Source organism: Tubulanus polymorphus, chromosome 6, assembly GCF_964204645.1.
Source record: "Tubulanus polymorphus chromosome 6, tnTubPoly1.2, whole genome shotgun sequence".
NCBI lineage: Eukaryota > Metazoa > Nemertea > Palaeonemertea > Tubulaniformes > Tubulanidae > Tubulanus > Tubulanus polymorphus.
Genome location: NC_134030.1, coordinates 13,848,078 through 13,869,548, shown reverse-complemented (window position 1 = coordinate 13,869,548; position 21,471 = coordinate 13,848,078). Strand labels below are relative to the sequence as shown.

At 39.1% G+C, this 21,471-nt stretch overlaps 1 protein-coding gene across 7 annotated transcripts in view; it reads left to right on the top strand.

Moving 5' to 3' along the window:
• The first annotated feature begins 30 nt into the window (after positions 1-30).
• LOC141907612 (uncharacterized) overlaps positions 31-21,471 on the top strand; it is a 130,980-nt gene continuing 109,539 nt past the window's right edge. For 5 of the 7 annotated variants that reach the window (XM_074797313.1, XM_074797318.1, XM_074797311.1 and 2 more), the window contains exons 1-2: positions 42-156; positions 13,535-13,610. In XM_074797313.1, coding sequence (XP_074653414.1) covers positions 151-156; positions 13,535-13,610 — 82 coding nt within the window. In that variant the 5' untranslated portion in view covers positions 42-150. Of the gene's footprint in view, positions 157-13,534; positions 13,611-14,452; positions 14,587-21,471 lie in introns of all 7 variants that reach the window. The other 2 variants (XM_074797316.1, XM_074797312.1) reach the window with 2 other exon arrangements.

The following is a 21,471-nucleotide window of genomic DNA, read 5'->3' as shown; positions in this document are numbered from 1 at the left end:
TTTGTTTCATAGCGACGTATAAACAAATGATCGGGAAAGTCCCTTACTCTTTTTAATCTCGTTGCGTTGTTAATTTTTGGAATTTTTGCTTTTGTCTTGAGGAAATGGCTACAAAAATTGACCAGAATTCCGGCCCGCTTATTCTGCAACATGATGGTGAGTAGAAGTTTGTAGAATGCTGAATATGGAGCGACTGTTGTGTGTCGAATCGTTTTTTACGACAGTTAAACTTGTCTCTTCTTATTCTACTTATTTCTTACTAACCTGCTTTAACGACAACGTACCACCACCATCAGTCGGTAATTTAGGCCTTTTCCACAGGGACTTGACAAAAAAGGATTTTGACCCAAGTATTCTACTATGTATAAAAACGACAAGGGAGCCAACTCTCTGTCAGATGGGTCGATAGGTAGCCTACCTATGTCACTTCAACAGTTCGTAACTTCGTAATTGTTAAATCGTGTGATTAATCTGAAAAAATCGGCAAAATCTGTCTGTACCGCACCAGCCTGGAAGTAAAAATGACCATGATTATTTAAAACAAACGGTGCTTTTTACCAGTAATTCTGTGAACCGATTTTTAAAACGAAAGCTTTTTGGAAAGCTTTGACTCTGATCTTACTTACCTTAGCATATCGTTATTTCTGATTCAAATGATAATCCTGTCTATAGCGAACGTAAAATGTGACCGAGACCGAAAACAGGTCTCGACACGGCGGCCATTAATCATAGGCATAGCTCCGCACACCAATTTTTTTCGGATTAATCGCACGATTTAACAATCTCAAAGGCACTCAAATTTTTCTCAAACCACTTGGTCTAATGCAAAAATTCGTTATCTTTAAGAATAATCTTACTTGAAGCGGATTGGATTATCAATAACCAAGTTATGAACTGTTGAAGTGACATAGGCCTACCTATCGACCGATCTGACGGAGAGTTGGCCCCCTTGTCTTTTTACATACCTAGGATACTGGGGTCAAAATCCTTTTGTGTCAAGTCCCTGTGGCCTTGTCATTAAGGAAGTGGTTATTTTGCCGGATCCGGTAACCAACTTCTGAAGGATATTTTGCCGGATATCGTCTCTAATTGGCTGATTTACTCCGCGCATACACAGAGAGGTGCGCGACTAAGAAAATTCGAAGGAAGTGTGGAGAACAGAGTTTGAGAAAATATAGTCTAGTACCTAGCTGTCGTTCCACAAACAACTTCTAGGGAGAAAGTGCTCAAATAAGGTTAATTTTCGTCTCTCATTTTGGGGGACGAGGATTTGAGTGTCTATTTCACCCCTAGAAACACCTTCAACTTAAATAATAATAAGAACGCAACTATCACAATCTTCATGATGATAAGGAGTTTATTTACATGTTCAAACGTTTCGATCGATTTCGGCTCATCTCTTCGAGTCCTTTTCAAGAAAAGACATGAAACTATGTATAGGCCTAGTATACTGTTACTAATTACAGAGAATATCATGCAGGCGTGAAGTGGCCTAGTTTACAAAGTACAAATGGATTAATTCCGGAAATTTAGGATCGCCGATGTCAATTCCGGAAATTTGGTGAGAATTCCTCGTGGCGACCAGTAATGGCACGGACCGTAAAAGTGTTCGTTTGCTTGTACTCGTCGTCGCTTCTGTGTTATTTTATCTTGGTCTACATTTCTGAGGACGTTCTGCTACAATGTATATATGTGTGCTTGTTGTGGTATCTGTGCGCGTGCGTAGGCGGAGCACCACTGTTGTGACGCCATTTCCAATTAAAAGTTATCTTTACGCGCCATTGTACATTGTCGCGCTGACGGCCAACAATGTGGAGATGCACGTGGTAATAATTAAGATGATATTTAATAAATATCATCTTAATTATTACCACGTGCGTGCTATGTCCTGAGGCAAGCAGCTTTGTAACTTTCTTTTTGCCTGCAGCTGTTAAGCGGGACGGTCTGCAAAATGAGCACGCACAGAAAGATTGTCAGTCGGGGGTCGTCCGATATAAAGGCAATTGACAGCGGTATAAAAAATAAATTTAACTGGCACTGGCTAGAATGTAAGGACAGTAACGGGGACTACTTATCGAATACATTCGTAAGTTAGACTTAGCTGGCGTGGCATACTGCGTCGTTTGTAAAGACCAGGTCAAATACGGAAGTGGTGGGAAAAAAGATATTTTTCGTCACCCGGATAGCGCGCGGGTTAAGAAGGCAGCGAGGGATGTGGAGCACAACGAATGCCTGCCGTCGTATTTTCAGATGAAAGATGCCGATCGTGATACTGCATCTCCGGCGATGCAAAAACGCAAAAATCTTTCTGGGGGAGGACCCGCAGACCCCCGTTCTAAATTCCGGAATTTCGGTACTTTGGCCCTAGCATCTCTGTATATACTCTATGGAGCAGACATTGGATTAAGCCAAATTTCCATTTTTGAGGACACATAGCTGAAAAGTTTAGAATCAAGCTAGTGTAAGTTGATTTTCTAAATACATGAGAAGTGAAGGTACCATCATCCGTTGTTGGGAGCGAAATATACGTATCTAGAAATGCAAGTGTAGACGGTCCTATTTCTGAAGTAAATTTAAGATTAGGGTGTAGTGCATTTAGTTTCTCCAGGAAAGATGCATGTATTGAATCACGTCTGAATACACAGAAAATATCATCAACATAACATAGGTATAACGATGGCACGAAACTTTTCCCTGAACAATCATTAAGCAGCTTAGATTCAAAATAAGCCAGACAGAAATTAGCCATAGTGGGCCTTAGAGGGCTGCCCATAGTAACTCCATCTACCTGTCGGGAAAATCTTTCGCGATACATAAAGATTCCACTTGTTGCTATTTTCATTAGTTGTTTAAAGGTAGCCTTATCAAAATCTGGTTTAGTAGTCGATCCATAGATATGGTCTGCTATAATATTGATAGTTTGTCCCAATGGTACATTAGTAAAAAGTGACACGACATTAAAGCTGATCCGTATATCAGTAGGTTTGAAATAGAATTGTTTCAATCGCTCCAAAAAACTGGAGGTACTAGCATATAATTAGAAGGAATATGTGGTTTGATAATATTGTCAAGGTATTTAGCCAAATTATACTCTGCTGTGTTTAACATTGAAACTACAGGTCTGAAAGGAAGACCTGGTTTATGAGCTTTACAGAGGCCATAAAGTTTGCCTGGTTGGCTGCCAGATGGATAAATCGAATCATAAACCTTTTTACTAATCGAGTCTTTAACATTTTTTCGCAGATAATTTTTGATAGAATTTTCATTTCTTATCACTGGGTGCGATAAATTTGGATTGACCAGAATTTCTTGAAACTTAGATTTGTCAAAAACAATGTTGTCTAGTTTTTCAAAATATTCATTTGAATTAATAATGACTATACCATTTCCTTTGTCAAAAGAACAAACCTTGATATCTGAGTAGTTTTTTTAGTCCTTAAGAGTTCTATGGAAGTTTTGGCTAATCCTAGAACCACAAATAGTCTTTCCACTTTGCAAAAACGGCTGTGTTGCATGTCTCAAGTCGTCCTTTATTTTTGACTCTGTGTTCCGGTCTGATCCACTAACAATAGTCCTTTTATTGAAATGCCATAGTTGTTCAACCTGCGTTTTAATTTGGATTTCATTGATGTTCTTTGGTAGAATGTGATGTTTCAATCCTAATCGAAGTGCATTTTCTTCCTCGATCGTCAGTTTCTATCGCTGATGTTTAATAAACAGTCTGGAGCTGGAGCGCGTTGATCTTTCCATAGTTTCCTTTGATGTCTTTGTTCCGTTTCATTGGTCTCATGTCTACATTTTTTGTTGAGTTTGGACATGAGAATTGAGTATTCTAGGTAGCTTAGTTTCTCACATATTTTCGATTTCAATTTCTTGTTTTTGTGACAAGTATTTTGTAACTCCGATCGTAATAATCCGACTTGATTTTTTAAAATCTCAGTTTTGATGTTCTCAGTTCGACTGTAAGCTTTTAGTCTTGGAGGTTTGAACATCAGAAATTTCAGACAAATTTTCAAGTTGATGCATCGTTCAAAATAGAGTATATCCAAGCGTAACTTTGTAACCTTTGAACAAATCCTCTCGAATTTCCTCAGTTCACTAATGTGTATATCTCTTCGGTTGCAGCAATAATAATATTATTTCGGAAGAGTATCCAGATAGTTAAATAATAATAAGAACGCAACTATCACAATCTTCATGATGATAATGAGTTTATTTACATGTTCAAACATATTTCGATCGATTTCAACTCATCTCTTCGAGTCCTTTTCAAGAAATGACATGAAAAGATACAAACTATGTATAGTATACTGTTACTAATTACAGAGAATATCATGCAGGCATGAAGTGGCCTAGTTTTCAAAGTACAAATGGATTATAAACATATCAAAATACGTTCAGTAAAAATGAGACAACATGTGTGGAGAGTTGTTTGTTAATACTTGGTTTTTTGGATTTTATATATAATGCCTCTTTGATGGTGATTTCAAGGTCATTTTTTCCAGAATCAACGATTGAAAAGTTGTTTTTTAACGAAAAATTTGATGCACAATTTTTACATGATGTTAAATGTTCCTTAATTGCTGAAGGCGAAGTTCCATGCTCCTTTACCCTTGTGGCCAAATGTCGCATTGTTTTACCAATGTATGTGTTATTTGCATCACGCAAACATTTGAATTTATAAATAACATTGACCAACAAGGGTGAAGGAGTATGGGACTTGAGTGAAAAGTAGTTCCTAATTTTGAAAGAAGTAAAGACAATACGAATATCCACATTGTAATATTTTTGAATAGACTCTTGAGTTTTCTGCCAAATATAATCGAAGGGAGGCCTATGTAAGGAATGAAAAAAAGTGTTTCGACCTTATCTTCCCTGACCATACTAGCAGGAGTATCATCACTACATTTGCTATTCAAAAATCTTCTAAGACACGAATTAAACAAATCTTGTGGGTAGCCATTTTTGTGGAAAACGTTTTTTAGGAAATCAATTTCTTGTGAGATAACAAACCAACTACCGGTACTGCTTATGGTATATACTCTATGGAGCAGACATTGGATTAAGCCAAATTTCTATTTTTGAGGACACATAGCTGAAAAGTTTAGAATCAAGCTAGTGTAAGTTGATTTTCTAAATACATGAGAAGTGAAGGTACCATCATCAACATAACCTTCAACTTACCTCAAACTGACTGTTCTGTAATCAGATGGAAGTTAACTATTGTTTGGGCATGAATATATAATATCCTAAGTAGCTTTTGACGATCGCCGTAACTCAAAACTTGACCAGTCACCTAAAAAAATAGTTGAAGTGAAGCAACATAACAAATATGGCGGCTTTTCGTGTTGCATGATGGGAGTGTAAATTACGGATTCGGACTTGGACTGACATTGATGCCAATGCAGATATTATTCTTGTTTCAAATTCTTTAGGTAAAATTCACCAAAATTAATGCTTTTTATCAACTAAAAATAACATTTGGAGTAAATTTTGAGAGTTATAGCCTATTGAATTGACACATTTTGTTATTTTAGTCTGTATTGGAAAATCCGATTGTGGCAATCAATTCAAATCGAATCAATAAATTCTCCGGTTCCCGATTTAAATCATCAAAAATATTACTATAAAACATGTTTTCAAAGTCAATAAGGTAACTAATTGATTTATTTGAGTACAAAGGTTTGATTTGGCACTAAAATCAGTTGTTGCATTGTAATAAACAGGAGTTAACCTCTATATGTCAGTTTGGCGTCAGACGTTGTAGGGAACCGTAACAACGACTGGTATTCAGACTATCCCTACTAGTTGTGAAACGGAACCCTCTGGACCCTCTTCTCACCCATTTGACACTAACCCTATCGAATCCCTAACCCTAAACCCAAAACATGTTTTTATTGTTTCATAATATAGGCCTATATGGATCCAGAAAAAATATCATTTATAAGTCGGTAGGCCTAACCAGATCCGGCTTAATAACCAATACCTTTCATTTAGGCCTGCAGTAACCTGCTACACGTATCCCCTTCACTCCATCGATTACTTACGATCACGTGGACTCGTGGTATAATACGAACTGCCCAATAAGCTAATACCGGAATTGAATTTTCTATTCTGCGATTGAAAAAGCTGCCAACGGCAACATTTTGCTTTTTAATCAACCTACGAGCACACATAATGGACAAGAATTTAATAATTCACCAACTACTTTAATTATCGTCTACCATTTTACTTCCAAGTTTTATTTTAAAATCTAAAATTGTATTTCAATATCGATTTCTTTGAAATTATCTTTAGTTGATTTGGTTTTTGGGAGGAATATTTTTATTTGCACTACAGAAAATATCATTGACAATTGTGTGAAATCCAGGGAAAATAGGGTTTTCTCAAATCGGATGGATGACCTTGATATGCTAATTAGCCATGTGCTCAAACTGCACATTCAATCAAATTTTATTCTGCCAAAAAAATATCAAATCCAATTCAATTTTGTTTTATTGAGCAAATTTTAGGAAACTAAATTCTATTCCGCATTTGAATCAATAAGACTAAGGGAAAAGATTATCTGAGGTATTTGTTCCTGCCAGCTCCAGTTGCTGTCTGTGCTACTTACGAAAACACAAATATTAGCCTGGGATTGACTAAGTCTATGAGCTGGGAGCTATTTGGCGAATTTAACCTATAGAATGCATCATTTGCCATTTTATGTAAAGCTGACAGGCTGGCCATAGTGCCCCTTGGGGCTCTTTCTCTAACTCTGTTCTTTGTGCTTTCTTTGAATTTTTTAAGTCGCGCAACTTATCAAAATCAGTCAAACAGTGACAATGTACGGTGGAATAGCGGAAATAAACACTCTGCCTTAGGCCTACCGTAAAATATCCACTGTGTTTTTAGCCCACTTGGGACTTAAGTCTCGTGGGCTATTGCGTGCACTTTTTGTCCATCCGTCCATCCGTCCGTAGACGGAATCAAGTTATTTTTGGGAAGTTCTGAAGATGCTTCAAGGTAATGTCTTGGTGTCTTGATATTTGGTTTATACATCTTAGACACATCTTCAGCCCAGAAACTGGCCCTCTCAGATTCAAGATGGCCGACTGGCAGCCATTGTTGTTTGCCAAATTCAGCAGTTTTTATACATTTTTGAATTTTTCGAGGGAAATTTTGAAGATGCTTTTATCAATTGCCTTGATCTTTCGGATGTATTTGTATCCCCCAAGGGCCCATCAGCATGAGAAAAATTGGGTCAATCAGACTCATGGCCATCCTGTGACCTTTTTTGTGCGCAAAAATGTCAATTTTGGCCTGAATTCTGAGTCCTGTAACTTCCTAATGGTTTGCCATTTTTCATTGCAATTTGTGATTGGTATTCTTTGAAAAGGGATCTTTTATACCTGAGACATAGTTTTAGTTATTCTATATGGTCACCAGGGGGCGTTGAACAATACAATAACATATTATTCCCTTATTATATTGGCACCTTGGCATATTTTGTTACCATGATCAATTGAAAAGTTGTAACTCATGACATGTTCTATGATTATGGTTAGTTTCAAAGTCATTGGGCTTAGCATATGGTCACCAGGGGGCGTTGTATATTAGAATAACTTAGTATTTCCATATTGTAGTGATAACTTGGCATATTTTATCACCACAATCAATTGGGCATGGTGTCCCTTGACCCCTAGTTACTAGGCTTATGCGTTTTGACATCCCATAGTAAAATCATTTATGAAACCTGTAAATCAATGCAAATGAGCTAAAGTCTTTTAGAATCAACCATTTGAATAAGATCCCTCTTTATCACTTGGGAATGGTTTAGTGAAAAAATCCGCATTTTAGTTGAAGAAAATAGAAATCGAAAAATACCCGTTTTTAAAAGCAAACATCGCCACTTAGGACCTGGAATAAGTGACGAATCACCAGGAATCAGAAGGTTTTGGATCTTAAAATTCATGAACCTTGATCTAAGATCATAGTTTTTGTCATTATGAAGCATGAATGCACTTTTCGCTCAAATTTTCCAACTTCAGATTGCGATATCTCTAAAACTACTGAAGATAATTCAAAAATTTAAAAAGCACATATTTTTATTTGAGCCCTCCCCATTCCAACAAGCTTTCTTTCAGTAAGATTGAAGCAATTTGAATACTTTATGAATATAGCTAGCCATGCTTTATAATGAATTTACCCACAATACAACGCGAGTAATTACGGAATAGTTGTTCTAGATCAAAGGTCGAGAGGTCGAGCTCATAAAAAATGAAAATAAATTGTCGCACGCTCGAATTTATTTTCATTTTCATTTTCTACTCACTCGCCCTCTCAACCTTTAATCTAGAACAACTATTCCCCAATTACTCTTAAGATTTCATGTTTTAAAAGTGAGAGTAAAATGTTAGCATAATAATCTAGATAAATAAGATCAAATATAGATTTCAGCAATAAAAAATCAATTTTAAACATCAAAAGTGTGAGTGAAATAATTCATATTTATGTAACGAGGTCCTATTCTGCCTGTTCCACAGTAGAAGTTTCCTCCAAATATCGACTCTGAGAGCCCAAAAACCAGTAAAAAGGCGGACAAAAGATATTAACACAATCACCTATTGTTCTGTATTTTCGAGAGAGAGAGCAGCACCCTCCAGTTACAACATAGAAAACGACTGATGGACATATTCCATCACACCACCCCCCTTCAACTTGTTCAAACTCCCATTTGAACAGGAATATATAGTCAAAATATCTACACAAATTTAATTATAGTCCTTATTATAGTATATTAAGCTCCAAACTTCTCGGCTCTGGATACAGTAGACATCTAACACGGCGTAGTCGTTGTTTCGCATTAGGGTTGCATCTCAGTGATGATAATACATGCAGCTTTCGATCTCCACTAATGGTTTGTGGTTTGTTTTCGGGGCGCACCTAAGCGTAGTGTCTAACCAAAAATATCTATCAAAAGTTAGATACGGCCAATGAACACTGCACTTGGCTTGCCCCTCTGCCTCTGTTCCTCGTCCTGGGAAGCTGAAAAATACAATCAAAAGAAAACGGAAAGGAACTGTTCGCAATGGGGTGTGCTACATCTGGGGGGTCACGTGTGGTAGTATTTGGACTGAATGGCTTTTTGTCACTAACATTACAAAGAATAAGCGACTCCAGGTGAACCATCGTTAGGTACCGAAGGAAACACATTCAGACGCGATCTACCACACGGATTATTTCCCGACAGACAAAGTGCATGGCCGACTTTTTGTAGTGGATCCCCACAAAATCAAAATCCGGGATATCTGGATGGTCGGCCTGTTGGAACCCGGCACGGAGGGCGAAGACGTTAACCCGTTTGATGTTGTTTACCCGATTGTGGTCACCACGCCAGCAAGGAGGGACAGGGGTCTGTAGGTGGAAAAGGGGAACAGAAGGGTGCTTGCCCTTGAGTAGCGCCAAAACTTCCGCAAACTCCTCTGTCGTCCTGCCATATTGCCGGCATGGTTCATACCATGCGTGACCACAATCGCTCTTGCCCTAAAGGATACATGTGGGAGGTACTCCAACAAATCACCGAGTCGTTCACCAGGGTGGCAAATTGGAATCAAACCGCCGCTGGCCTTTAGCCCCGTAAACATCGAGTCTCCCAGCAACACAATTGGTAAGTCCTCAACTGCCCTCTGTTTCAAGTCTCCAAGTTTCGACCAGATGTGCGAGGCGTCACCACCACATTCGGCCAGGGCGTTCACTAGTTCCTGGCTGATGTACTCAAATGCAGCTGTGCTCATCTTCGGCCGAAAACGTCGGGTCTTTGTCGTCTTGAGACCGGTTACTACCGCACCGGTTACTATGCGACCAGGATCCTCCACAAACGACTGATCTACGGCAGAGTTATAAAGTCTGCCCATCTTGGCTCTCAATTCGCTGAGGGTCTTGTCCTGTCTGTGAAGGGTGGAACAGACTTCTTTCGAGACCTGCCGTTTAAGGGTCTGTGTCGCCTCGTGGAGGCTAGATAACTGGTCTAACTCGATACAGTCCATGCTAGAAACGATAAATAGTTCAAAACATGAGTTGGCTGCAACGACAAGACTAAATGGCGGAGATTCCGTTCATTCAGATACCACCCGAATCATGCAAGGTGGGTGGTCCCAAGCATACCATCAGGAGGTGCAAGGGGTCTGAAATCCTAGTCACCACCAGTTACAAATGATAATAAACTGTCTACTAAAACTAAGTAAATATATATACAGGGTTATATACAAGGGTATCTATATATATATATATATATATATATATATATATATATATATATATATATATATATATATATATATATATATAGGATTTAACCCTTTGATTTAAGGTACCGGCCCATTTCTAACCAGTAGCCTTTCCTAATGTTAATCCGGGACCGAACTTCGTGACATTTCTGGCATTTTTGGATCAGTTCTATATCAAAAATGTTGTTCTGCTCAATCTTGTCCGAGGCGACTGGAGGTCCTATAAGTGTGTTTGGATCCACCAAAGGGTCTGAGGCCCTATTTTGGTTGGCTAGCGAATCATCGTTGTTGACTGTACATGAGTTTACGAACCGACTAGGGCGCCTGATCCCTACTCTGGGCCTGAGTCTTCTGTGCCCCTCAGTGTCTGTAATGTTCAAAGGCCCAGGCTTGGAGTGGTTTTGAGTAGGAGGCTCGCGATGGTTTTGGGTAGGGTTTGTTACAAGAGGTTTTTGAATAACCGCCGTTGTCTCGGGGTGTGACCGTGTCCAGACACAGTCTTCATCTTCCTGCCCCTCGTTGTCATTGAGGGTTGGTTGCTCCTCGGGACCGGTCGTTTTAACTGGTTCCTGTCTAGGTTTTTTATGACCTATGGTCACGGTCTCACTAGACAGGAAGCACGGTTTCATATCATTGAAGTGCACGACCCGCTTTCTCTTCACCGCCCTCGGATCGGCGCCTGGTTCCAGGACAACCCTGTAATTCACCTCTGATAGTCTCTCGGTCACGACGTAAGGCCCTTTCCATTTCCGGTGGAACTTAGATGCCTCGTCCTTTTTCAAGAAATGGCTCATCAGCCACACGCGATCCCCGACCTTGTAACCCCCGCGTTTTGCGAAACGGTCATAGTCCATTTTCTGACGCCTTTGTGCCATCACTAGTCGATCACGAACAATGTTGTGTGACTTAGTGAGGCGGTCAGAGAGGTCCATGCCATACTTAGTCCTTGGTTGGTGGTCCTCGGGCAAGCCTATGCTGATGTCGATTGGTAGTGACATTTCCTCGGCGTACATCAAGTAGAACGGCGTTTCAAGAGTGGAGTGCTGGACGCTTGAACGAAATGCCATCAAACACGCAGGTAGTTCCTCGTCCCAGTTTGTTCCACACTCATTGACTGCTGTAGTCAGCATGGCCTTCAGGATATTTTCCACCTGCCCATTGCCCATAGGATGGTAGGCAGTGGTTCTGGTCTTTTCAATAGCCAAGATCCTACACATCTCCATGAAAACTTTCGACTCGAAGTTCGCGCCTTTGTCCGAGTGGATGGATTCAGGGCTGCCGTAACGGGTGACCCACTCGTTCACAAGGGCACGTGCCACCACGGAGGCCTTTTCAGTGCGAATTGGCCATGCTTCGGGCCACTTAGTGAATGCATCTTGAGCCACTAGAATGTAGACGTTGCCGCGGCGGGTTCTCGGTAATGGGCCCACGATGTCTATATGTACACGCTGGAAGCGTCGCCCTACCGGTGTAGACATCATTGGGGCTTTTGGTAGTTTGGACGGGGACTTGCACTCTTGGCAAGTTTTGCAGCCCCGAACAAAATCCCTGACCCTAGCTGAGAGGCCTAATACCCAGAATCTTTCCCTAATTTTGCACTCTGTCTTTTTGGTACCGAGATGTTTCCCCGCAAATCCCTGATGTATGACTCCTATGGTTCCATCAGTCAGTGAAATGGGTAGTACCACTCGGTGTCTCGTTGAGGTAGCCCCCGGAAGTGGTTTAAGCACAAGAATGCCATCTAAAAGCTCTAGACGCTCAACCAGACTATAGAGGCTCCTCGCTGTTCTACCACACCGTTGTAGCCGTTTCTTGTCCCTGACCCCATCTCCGGCCAAGAACTCCCTAATTTCTGATATTTCGGGGTCATTTACTTGCGCCTCGATTATTTTGTTCCTGGACAAGCCAGTGGAGTGCGCTGTCAAATCGCCCTGATGTTTTGCAGTCACCTGGTATATAGATGGACCAGTGTCACCACAAGTTGGGCAGTCCCCATGTTTCCTCTGTCTCTTAGGGATGCGAGACAGGGCGTCTGCGTTCAAATGTTTGCTTCCAGCTCGATGTTCGATCACGAAATCATATTCCGACAGGCGTTCAAGCCACCGAGCCACTTGGACCTCAGGGTTTTTGAAGGTTTGTAGCCACTTGAGTGCTGCGTGGTCTGTGCGAAATTTGAATTTCCTGCCTAGTAAATGGTGGCGGAAGTGATCATTCATGTCAACCAAGGCCAACATTTCGCGCCTGGTGGCACAATAGTTCTCCTCTCCACCTTTCAGCGTGCGGCTACTGTACTCGATCACTCTCTCAGAACCATCGTGTTGTAGTTGTGACAGCACCCCTCCGATAGCCCAGTTAGAGGCGTCACAGTCCAAAATGAACTCTCCAGCGCCCTCCGAGAAATCTGGGAAATGTTAAATATGAATTATTTCACTCACACTTTACTCACACTTTTTATGTTTAAAAATAAGAATTTAACACATATAAATATGAATATTCGTTGTTATAAATATGAATTATTTCACTCACACTTAACATACACTTTTTATGTTTAAAATTGGTTTTTTATTGCCGAAATCTATATTTGATCTTATTTATCTAGATTATTATGCTAACATTTTACTCTCACTTTTAAAACATGAAATTTTAAGAGTAATTGGGGAATAGTTGTTCTAGATTAAAGGTTGAGAGGGCGAGTGAGTAGAAAATGAAAATAAATTCGAGCGTGCGAGAATTTATTTTCATTTTTTATGAGCATTACTAACGCGCACCTTCCATCGTTTAACATATATTAGGCCTATACAGAAAGGCAGGAAACGCTCCTATTTCCGAAATGCTTTACTCTACCCACAAATATTGGGGCAGCCAAACACTGCCGACGATTGTTGAAGTTTGTTACGAGGTGTCAATTTTAATCCTGAAATAGGCCTATAAAGCAGCGCCCATAATTTCAATGTTACATGATTTTTGGAGCACATTTACACTCTTTTAGCGCCATTAAAGATTTTGACTGGTAACAAAATTTATTTTTGAAAATTCGCCGGAAGTACGACCACCAGATGGTGGGGCATGAATGCTCTGTCAGAAATAACTGAATGCCTCTTCGGGATTGTTCTGACATCTGTCCTGATATTTGCTATATGGGGCTAGATCTGCTCCTGACTAAATTGGTAGGCCTACCATTTTGTCATCACATCATAATCCTTTATACAGCTGTTAAAACATCTTCTTTTCAGTTTTTATGCAAAACATGTTTGATTAAATTCTAGACTGATTGGGATGAAGAATATCTTCGTAGGAAAATACGATTGTACCAGCGTAGGCAACTTGATGGTATTTTAAATTGTACGTGTCGTCACTCCATGTTGTCTGCATGGGCCATTTAAAGAACTATACTATTCTAATGAAGATAATCAGAAGCTTTGCTCATTTTCATGGAGAAGCATTGTAGCCACCAGATTTTTTTTTCAAATGTTTTAACCAAAAATCTCTTGACTTTTTAACTCAGAATTTTGACTTCAGGCCTCAAAATTGAGGCTTATATACTCAAACTTTTGACTTAGGCTAAGAAGTTACAGGAGAAAAATGTTTGCCTCGAGGTCTGATGTGGTCATTTATGTCTAAATGAAATTTTTACTGTGATGTTGATAACGGCTGAATAGATACAAGGGCAGATCTAATATATCAACCTAGTCAACCTAGAAAAATTCTTAAAGGATTTGCCTTTTCCCAGAAGCCTGGAGGATGGATGTCTTTGGTTGCATTTAATTTTTTTGCTACAAAATTTTGGTACAAAATAACTTCCGAATGAAGCTTAGTTTCTCTTCAGAACTTTCAAAACATTTAATGCAGTAATAAAATCTCTAACCCTATTGAATTTCATCGGAATGCTTCACTTAATTATTAATTTAGTTATTTATTCAAATTATTTTGTTGTTTACTTGTTGAAATATTAGCGATTTAGTAAATTCATTTGTCATGAAATTAACATAAAAAAAATCTTGTCAATTTCTTGATTTTCACGAGAATTTTTCCAGTGATTCACCAGAAGTGACAGAGTTATGAATTGCTGCAAAGGTGCAATGATTAAAAAATGGTTTTGGGGATAACAATGAGTCAACCAAAACTAGTTGATAATTGTAACAATAAGTTCACTGAGCCTCAAGTTCTTAAATCTATACTTACAGCCGCAATCACGCAGAGGCGCAATTGGCCTGAGCCAAATTGGCATAGATGAGGGCTGAGTAAAATTTGCCTAATTAGAGAGTACGTTCAACGCAAACCAATCGTGGGATACTTAACAATGTTCAAACAAAGCAAAGTGAGTCACTTCTGGTACCAGTGGCAATTCAAATGCATTCATTTGTCCTGTGGTAAAACTTGTGCCAAGAACTCTCATGTGCTCACGGCTTATGGGCCTACTAATGCACCAGTCATCATAAGAGACGTTGCAAATTACAATGTCTTGGATTGTTGGTAATGCTACATTGAATGGTAAAGATTAAGAGTTTGAAAAAGATTTTTGCCTCAATGCTTCTCCATTCATTTTGCTTTTTACATTTTGCTTCATAAATTCCTACAAATAAAAGCTGGTCTTGAAATTTAACAAAATTCTTGGCCAAGGTATATCATAGCTTTGTTTATAAGGTTATGAACTTTTGCTCCAACAATCCTGCTCGCATTACCAAAGACTGGCAAACTGGTGTTATGGACGCATATTGCTGAATTTTTTAGAATAGTTAGGGCCTATATTTATCCTTCACAAAAACACTTTGTCTTTTACCAAATATAGGCCTTATGCATGAATAGGGCATAGGCCTACATCCCTTCTTGGCAAAGATTCAAACTTCGTCATCAATGACAGGTTCAGGTCCAATTCTCTGTCCTGCAAATTTTGGGTCAACTTCCGTATTAGAGGTTGTCTACTGAGGCAGTTATACAACGCGAACAATTTCCACTTCCCGAAAGGATCCTGTCAGAAGATGGAATAGGCACCTTGGTCAATTACTTCCCAGTAGCCTATCCAGGACCCAGTTTTACTCTAAGGATTTTTGTTTGAAACTGGGCTTGCTCTTCAGAAGGTTGATGATAAGCAGACTGAATGAATTGTTTAAGGGATTGTAAGTGGTCTTTAAGGGGATAGGCCTATGACAAAAACTAATTCTTAGCAATGATTAAGCCGTATAAAAATTTAGCTAACTTGCATGAAACATGAATTGCTATTATTGGTGCTGATTTTGCTTTTGCTCATTTCCTTAGATATGATTGTTTTTTGTTTTGAATTCTGCTTGAAATATTGATTTTAGCCTTTCATTCAATTTCATCAAAATCATCAACTGCTAGCATTCCTCATGAGTTGTAGTGCATTCAAGACTAAAAGACAATATAAGAGTAAGCTATGCAGGTTCAAGTGGCAGTTTTGTTTCTCTTAGTGGAGGTTTTTCATGTAGGTGGAACTTTTTGAAAGGTGCTCACGCATATGTTGGGTCCTGGGAGTACTCGCACAGAAAAGTTTTGAAAATAAGATGTAAAGAGAAGCAATGTCACAACTTTTAGCATATATAAGGCCTAAGGGGTGAAAATTTAGCTGCTTTTGGAAGTTTGGAAGCATATGCATATAAGTTGAAGGAAAACATATGAGAAAGTGTTACCAATGAGTGAATCTTTTGCAATCAATGCTCCAATATTGTCATGTCGGCAGAATCTGGGCGAACCTCCCCTAAATATGAGCATGGACATCTAGGTTTGACAAGTTTGAAATCTAGTCAAAATTAGGTTATGATCTCATGTCAGCTGGTGGTTGTTTATGTCCAAAGCTCTCATATTACATCATCAGTTGTGAATAATGAGTTGATATTAGTAGATATTATTTGCTTAAAGGCCTAAACATTACATTGTAATCAATAGCAACTAACCGTCTGCTTACTTTATTGAAAATACAGCCTGGCTACAGTGGGTTTACACTATGGACTTTTCTTGAAATTTATCAATTTCATCCATCCCAAAAGATCCAGATCAAATTCGATTTACTTGTGTTTCTGAAAAATCTAATGATCAAGTTATTAAGAAAAATGTGCTGAATTCATCAGACCTGTAGGCCTATGTTTGGTATAGGCCTACTTAGTTTTGATTTTCATTTTAGTCTATTTTTACACTTTTTATATAGTAATGAAATCTGATGTTTCTCTCGTGCTACATCAGTCTGTCATATTCATTTTTTTATTTTTCAGTTTTGTTTTTTTAGCAGCGCACACCAAACTTGCTTGAATGTGTGTGATCAGACTTAATATTGCTATTCATGCGCGGTATAGCGCTGACAACGTTTGACTTTACTTTATTTAAATTCTTTATATTTTCTTTTAATTTATTAGGTGCTTGTGTTAGCAGCATTTTGCAAAGCACTCTTTTTTCTAAAATTTGTAAATATTTGTTCTGTTTATTCAAAATTTCAATTTCTTTAAACCGCTTTTCTATGAAATGAATTCTGAATTGAATTGAATTGAAATGATTCCCTGTCTCTTCAGGGAGCCAGGCGTGACAGTCTCTATGACAGTATTAAACTTGATTAGCTGATTGTAATGAAATGTCATCTGAAGGAAGTAGGCCTACGCCTTATCGTTGCTTTATGTATTTATTAGGCCAGCCAAATTTATATGAGCTTTTCCCAAAAATTTGAAATACAGTCAACCCAACATAAGTCGTAGTTCTGGGGACCAACAATTGTACTACGACTGATGTACGAATTATGTGTGCGTAGTATTTTTACGAGTTATCTGTAAGTCGTGCTTTTATACAAATGCCGCGAATAACCCGTTAAAATTTGATATATACGACGCTCAGATTCTAGCATGGTTCGTCATGTTCCCGGTCGTATCATGAGCAGATCCTATATGGCTCAATCAATCAATTAAAGCTGCCACGTGCACCACGCAGACAATGTCACAAGAAAGTTACATTGTAACTGTAACTCGAACCTAGGTTTAGGTATCTTCGCACGAAATAATTGTTTCCCTGCAGGAACTTTTTCTGCGACCTTCTCTTAGCTCTTTAAAACTTAATCAGTTCAAGGTTCAATTAATTCTACTAGGCCTACAGAGAAATACAAAACCACTAAGGACGCAGTAAAACTATGTCAGCAAGCCCATTTTTAGCCCACTTGAGAAACTGGCCTAAACTCGCTTAATCAGAATCAAAATGGCCGACCGGCAGCCGTTGTTGTCAGCACTTTACACATGTGTGAAGTTTTCAGGGAGATTTTGAAATGCTTTGATCAATTATCTTGATTTTTCACTTATGTTTTATCCACCCATAGTGCATCTGCATGAGAAAAATTCAGTTGATCAGATGCAAGATGGCTGTCGTGTGACCTTTTTAGTGCTCAAAAACTTCACTTTTGTCCTGAATTTCAAGACCTGTATCTTCCGAATGGTTTGCCATTTTTCATTGAAATTCGTAATACTTAGAGTATAAAACTATAGCTCATGAAATGCAGGCCTCTGTATCAATCCTTCGTAGCTCAGGTTTTTAACTAGGAATAGGATAGTCAAGTATTGATTTCAGTGAAGCATTCTAACTCATTTTCCTGTGAGCAGATGGCGACACCAGACGGCCTACAATGTCTATCAGTGATATATCATACATTTGGCATGTAGTAGGGGTATAGAAACCATGTGTCACGTGGGTCAGATTTCCGAAGTTGAAAAGATCGTTAGTAGTAATGGCCAATGCACTAAATACGTTCTCTAGTGAGTTTGGCTGATATTTTGGACATAGAAATGAAAGATTCTGATGAGAATTCGCATCGGGATAAATCTGATGACAGTGCTTCATTATTGATGGCCCTAAAATCTGGATGACCTTGCGATCTGTTACCTTGGGGTCAGACCCTGAAGGTGACCTCCAAAGTTTGCAAACTTGGTACCATTCGAAAGCTTATGAAAAGAGCTTTTATAAAATACATGCAATATGGGTTTATCCCTCATATCTACTGAGTTAGTTTCCCCCTTTTAAGGTCCAAAATCACTCACAGGCCGAAAAATACTTGCCGGTTGAAGGGTTAATTCAGAATCGTTGTAGCGGATTTTACTCTTTTTATCTGGATGATTTTTGTCGTTTCCGACGTTTTTACTTACAAAAGGGCTGACGGGCTTGAATTATTTTCTTCCCTCTTATGGTCAAGCCCTTTTCTCCTTTTGCTCGTCTTTCTTCCAGTTCTTGACGCTGCTTGCTGTACTCCATACGCTGACTGATTGTTTCATCACTGGCCATACTGATGTTTAAAAGAATTTCCTGGTTTTCTCTCTTCAAATCGGTATACTTGTTGACAATCTCTTCTTTATCGTATTCTGTCCCTAAGATCACTCGGAGGGGTCTAATCTTGTCTTTGTCGAAAATGCCTATCGTGTTAATAAGTCTCGGAGCCCCAACAGAATGCATACTTAGGGTCTGCAGTAAAAATTGTTTGACTGCGTGCCTGGCATTTGCGCTACGCTTATTGCCCTCGGCCTCTGTTGACTCGGGTATATTATACAATATAATATTTCTTTTTCTAGATTCAGTCTCCCAGATCTCTTCTCTTAATTTACCTAAACCATCATTTAACACTTCCGATATTCTTGTATCAATCTCAGGATTTTGACCGGCTTGTTGTAGTTTGGTGTGGGCTTTCTTTAATTCAGCTTCTGAGATTTTTAAGACCCCCATTTGATGTTCTTTATTTTTCATTCATCTACAGTCGTAAACTTCTCGTCAAAGTAAACTTTGTCGGCTTTTTTGGCCATCTCAATTAACAGAGTATCTTGTTTGGCCACAATCTGCTCGAGTTTGGCTAGCATTTGATTATTGAATGAGCTAGTGTTATCAGTTTCACGATTTTCACAGGCTATAATTAAGCAGGAATCTGTGTCGTTGTCTCGTTGTAGGTTCAGTTCCATTGGGACTTTGGCTCTTACATATGGCCTTTTTGCAATAGTGACAGTAATGAAAACCCTCACTGGCCGGTATATTCAGTGCACATTTGGAACATGCAGGGACAGAATTGTTGTTGACAGGGTTATCTTCCCCTCTTTTGTGCCTTGAGTTTCTGGGCATGACACTCTCTTCCATTGGGTGTTCAGGCTGCTTACGTTGTCTAGTTTCAGGTCCGCACTGTATAAGTTGGTCTTTAGCCTGGTCTTTATCAGTCTCTTTAGAGCCAATTGGTAGGTTAGATCTCCAAATCCCAGCTAATGTTGCTGCTCTTGAGATAATCCCTGGGGTTACTGGGGCCGCAACCTCTTGGCTATGAGCTAGTGAAGAGACAGTACCTTCCTTGTGTGCGATACGTACATCCCACTTGCTATCTTCATTACTACTGACATCACTCCAATGTTGGGGCTTACCTCTATTCCTCCAGATTGACTGTTGGGAGCTTATTGATGGGTGTGGCTCAGTATTTTGTTGGTTGGCAATATTGGTAAGCTCATCGCGAGGGCTCAGAGAGCGGCTTTGTCCATCAGCTGTTGTTGTTACTACTGTTGTCATGCAGCTGTCTGCCATCTTTGTTTTCTAGGAATTTCCAGGAAATGATAGAGCCCACTTCAAGGTGAGATTTCGGGCGTATTAGAGATTACAGCAACTTGTTTACTCACCTATTGAATGCTTTAGACAGATCTTACCTTGTTCAGTGTATTTTGATTATATCCTATCTTAAAAATTGGGTTAATTGTTAAGAATTATGGAGAGCTAATTTAATGTTTCCTTGTCGCTGACCCTTTCACCTAGCAATTCCCAGATGTTGGCCAATTGCTGAAGTCTTAAGTTTGTGCTCCTTAACTCTTGATACTAGGTGTCTTTTTGTTTTACCTATATAGGCAGTGTTTATATCACACAAACAAGTGTACTTGTAGACAACCATAGCTTTCAAGGATTTAGGAGTCGGACATTTAAAGGCTGAGGAGTACGGAGGCTAGTTAACCGGGTGGCAAACACTTGAGATTTTCAGTAGTGTAGAGAATAAGCCACATCCCACCACCTCACTATTCACTTGTTTGTTTTTGTGTACTTAATTGAGGTTATTGCTTCAAGCCAGATAAGCTGTCATAGCCAATTAGCTTTATGTCCCAACCAAGGATTAATTCAACAACGATTATAGGGAAAATACTCTAGCAAAGTCATAATAGGCCTATAGAGAAAACTTACCAAGACCATTGATTATCAATGTGAAAGATTTGATTTTGATATCATTCCGAATAGATATGATTCACAAAACTTTGCCAAATATTAGCCCGATATTGAAAAGAACATGGTTTATAAACTTTTTTCTGTCTTTGCCTAGTCCTTGTACCTCCTAGTTTCATATACATGCTGGTGTAGGCTCTGTCAACATTTTCATTCCAGTGGCAGACTGCTAAATTCGCTCGCATTAGATATTGTTGGTCAGAGAACGATATGCGTTTATTTTGAAATAAGTTCATCACATTATTGAAGCTTTCCACATAAAAAGAATCTCTGCCCAAGACAAAAGATTCAGGTTGTAAATACATATATGTCGACTTGATTAGCTTATTAAGTAGGTTTTCAGCAACAGGAGAGGTTATCACTATTCTTGATGGTTCATAATTTGCGTCAATTTTGCAACGAGACTGGATGATAGGAGTCATTTTTATAATGACAAATTATATTGTCCAAGTAGTCCAATAGTGTTTTTTCATTTTGGTTGCAATTTCAAACCGCACATTGAATGTGCATCCCAATTGGTTGAGCCTTATCGTGTAGTTGTTCATGCCAGGTTTTTCCATGATGTTTTTTAGCACCTTTTCCTATTTTATCTAATTTTCTCACTATATTTTTTATCTCGTGCCAGGTATCGTTTTGGTTGATGGATCCCTGATCTCAAACAAACTTGTTGATCGTGGCACTATTGTCATGACAGTGGATTCTAATTTCTAAGTCCTTGTGATCTTCAGTAGATCTCAGATATATCTGCTCGGTCCCAAGGCGTTCGTGTCGTTGGCTTACATCATCATCAGCCTTGGTGACATGTTCACATCTGATGACATGTTCACATCTGAAATTCCCCATTTGGAAGGTATGATGACGATGTCCATACAAATGAATGAGCTTTCCTCTTCCAATTACAGTTCAAATGTACACGTGGGACATGTCCATGGTAATAGACCTTCTTAACGGACACCTTACTGTCACGGAAACGAAAATGTTTCCCGGC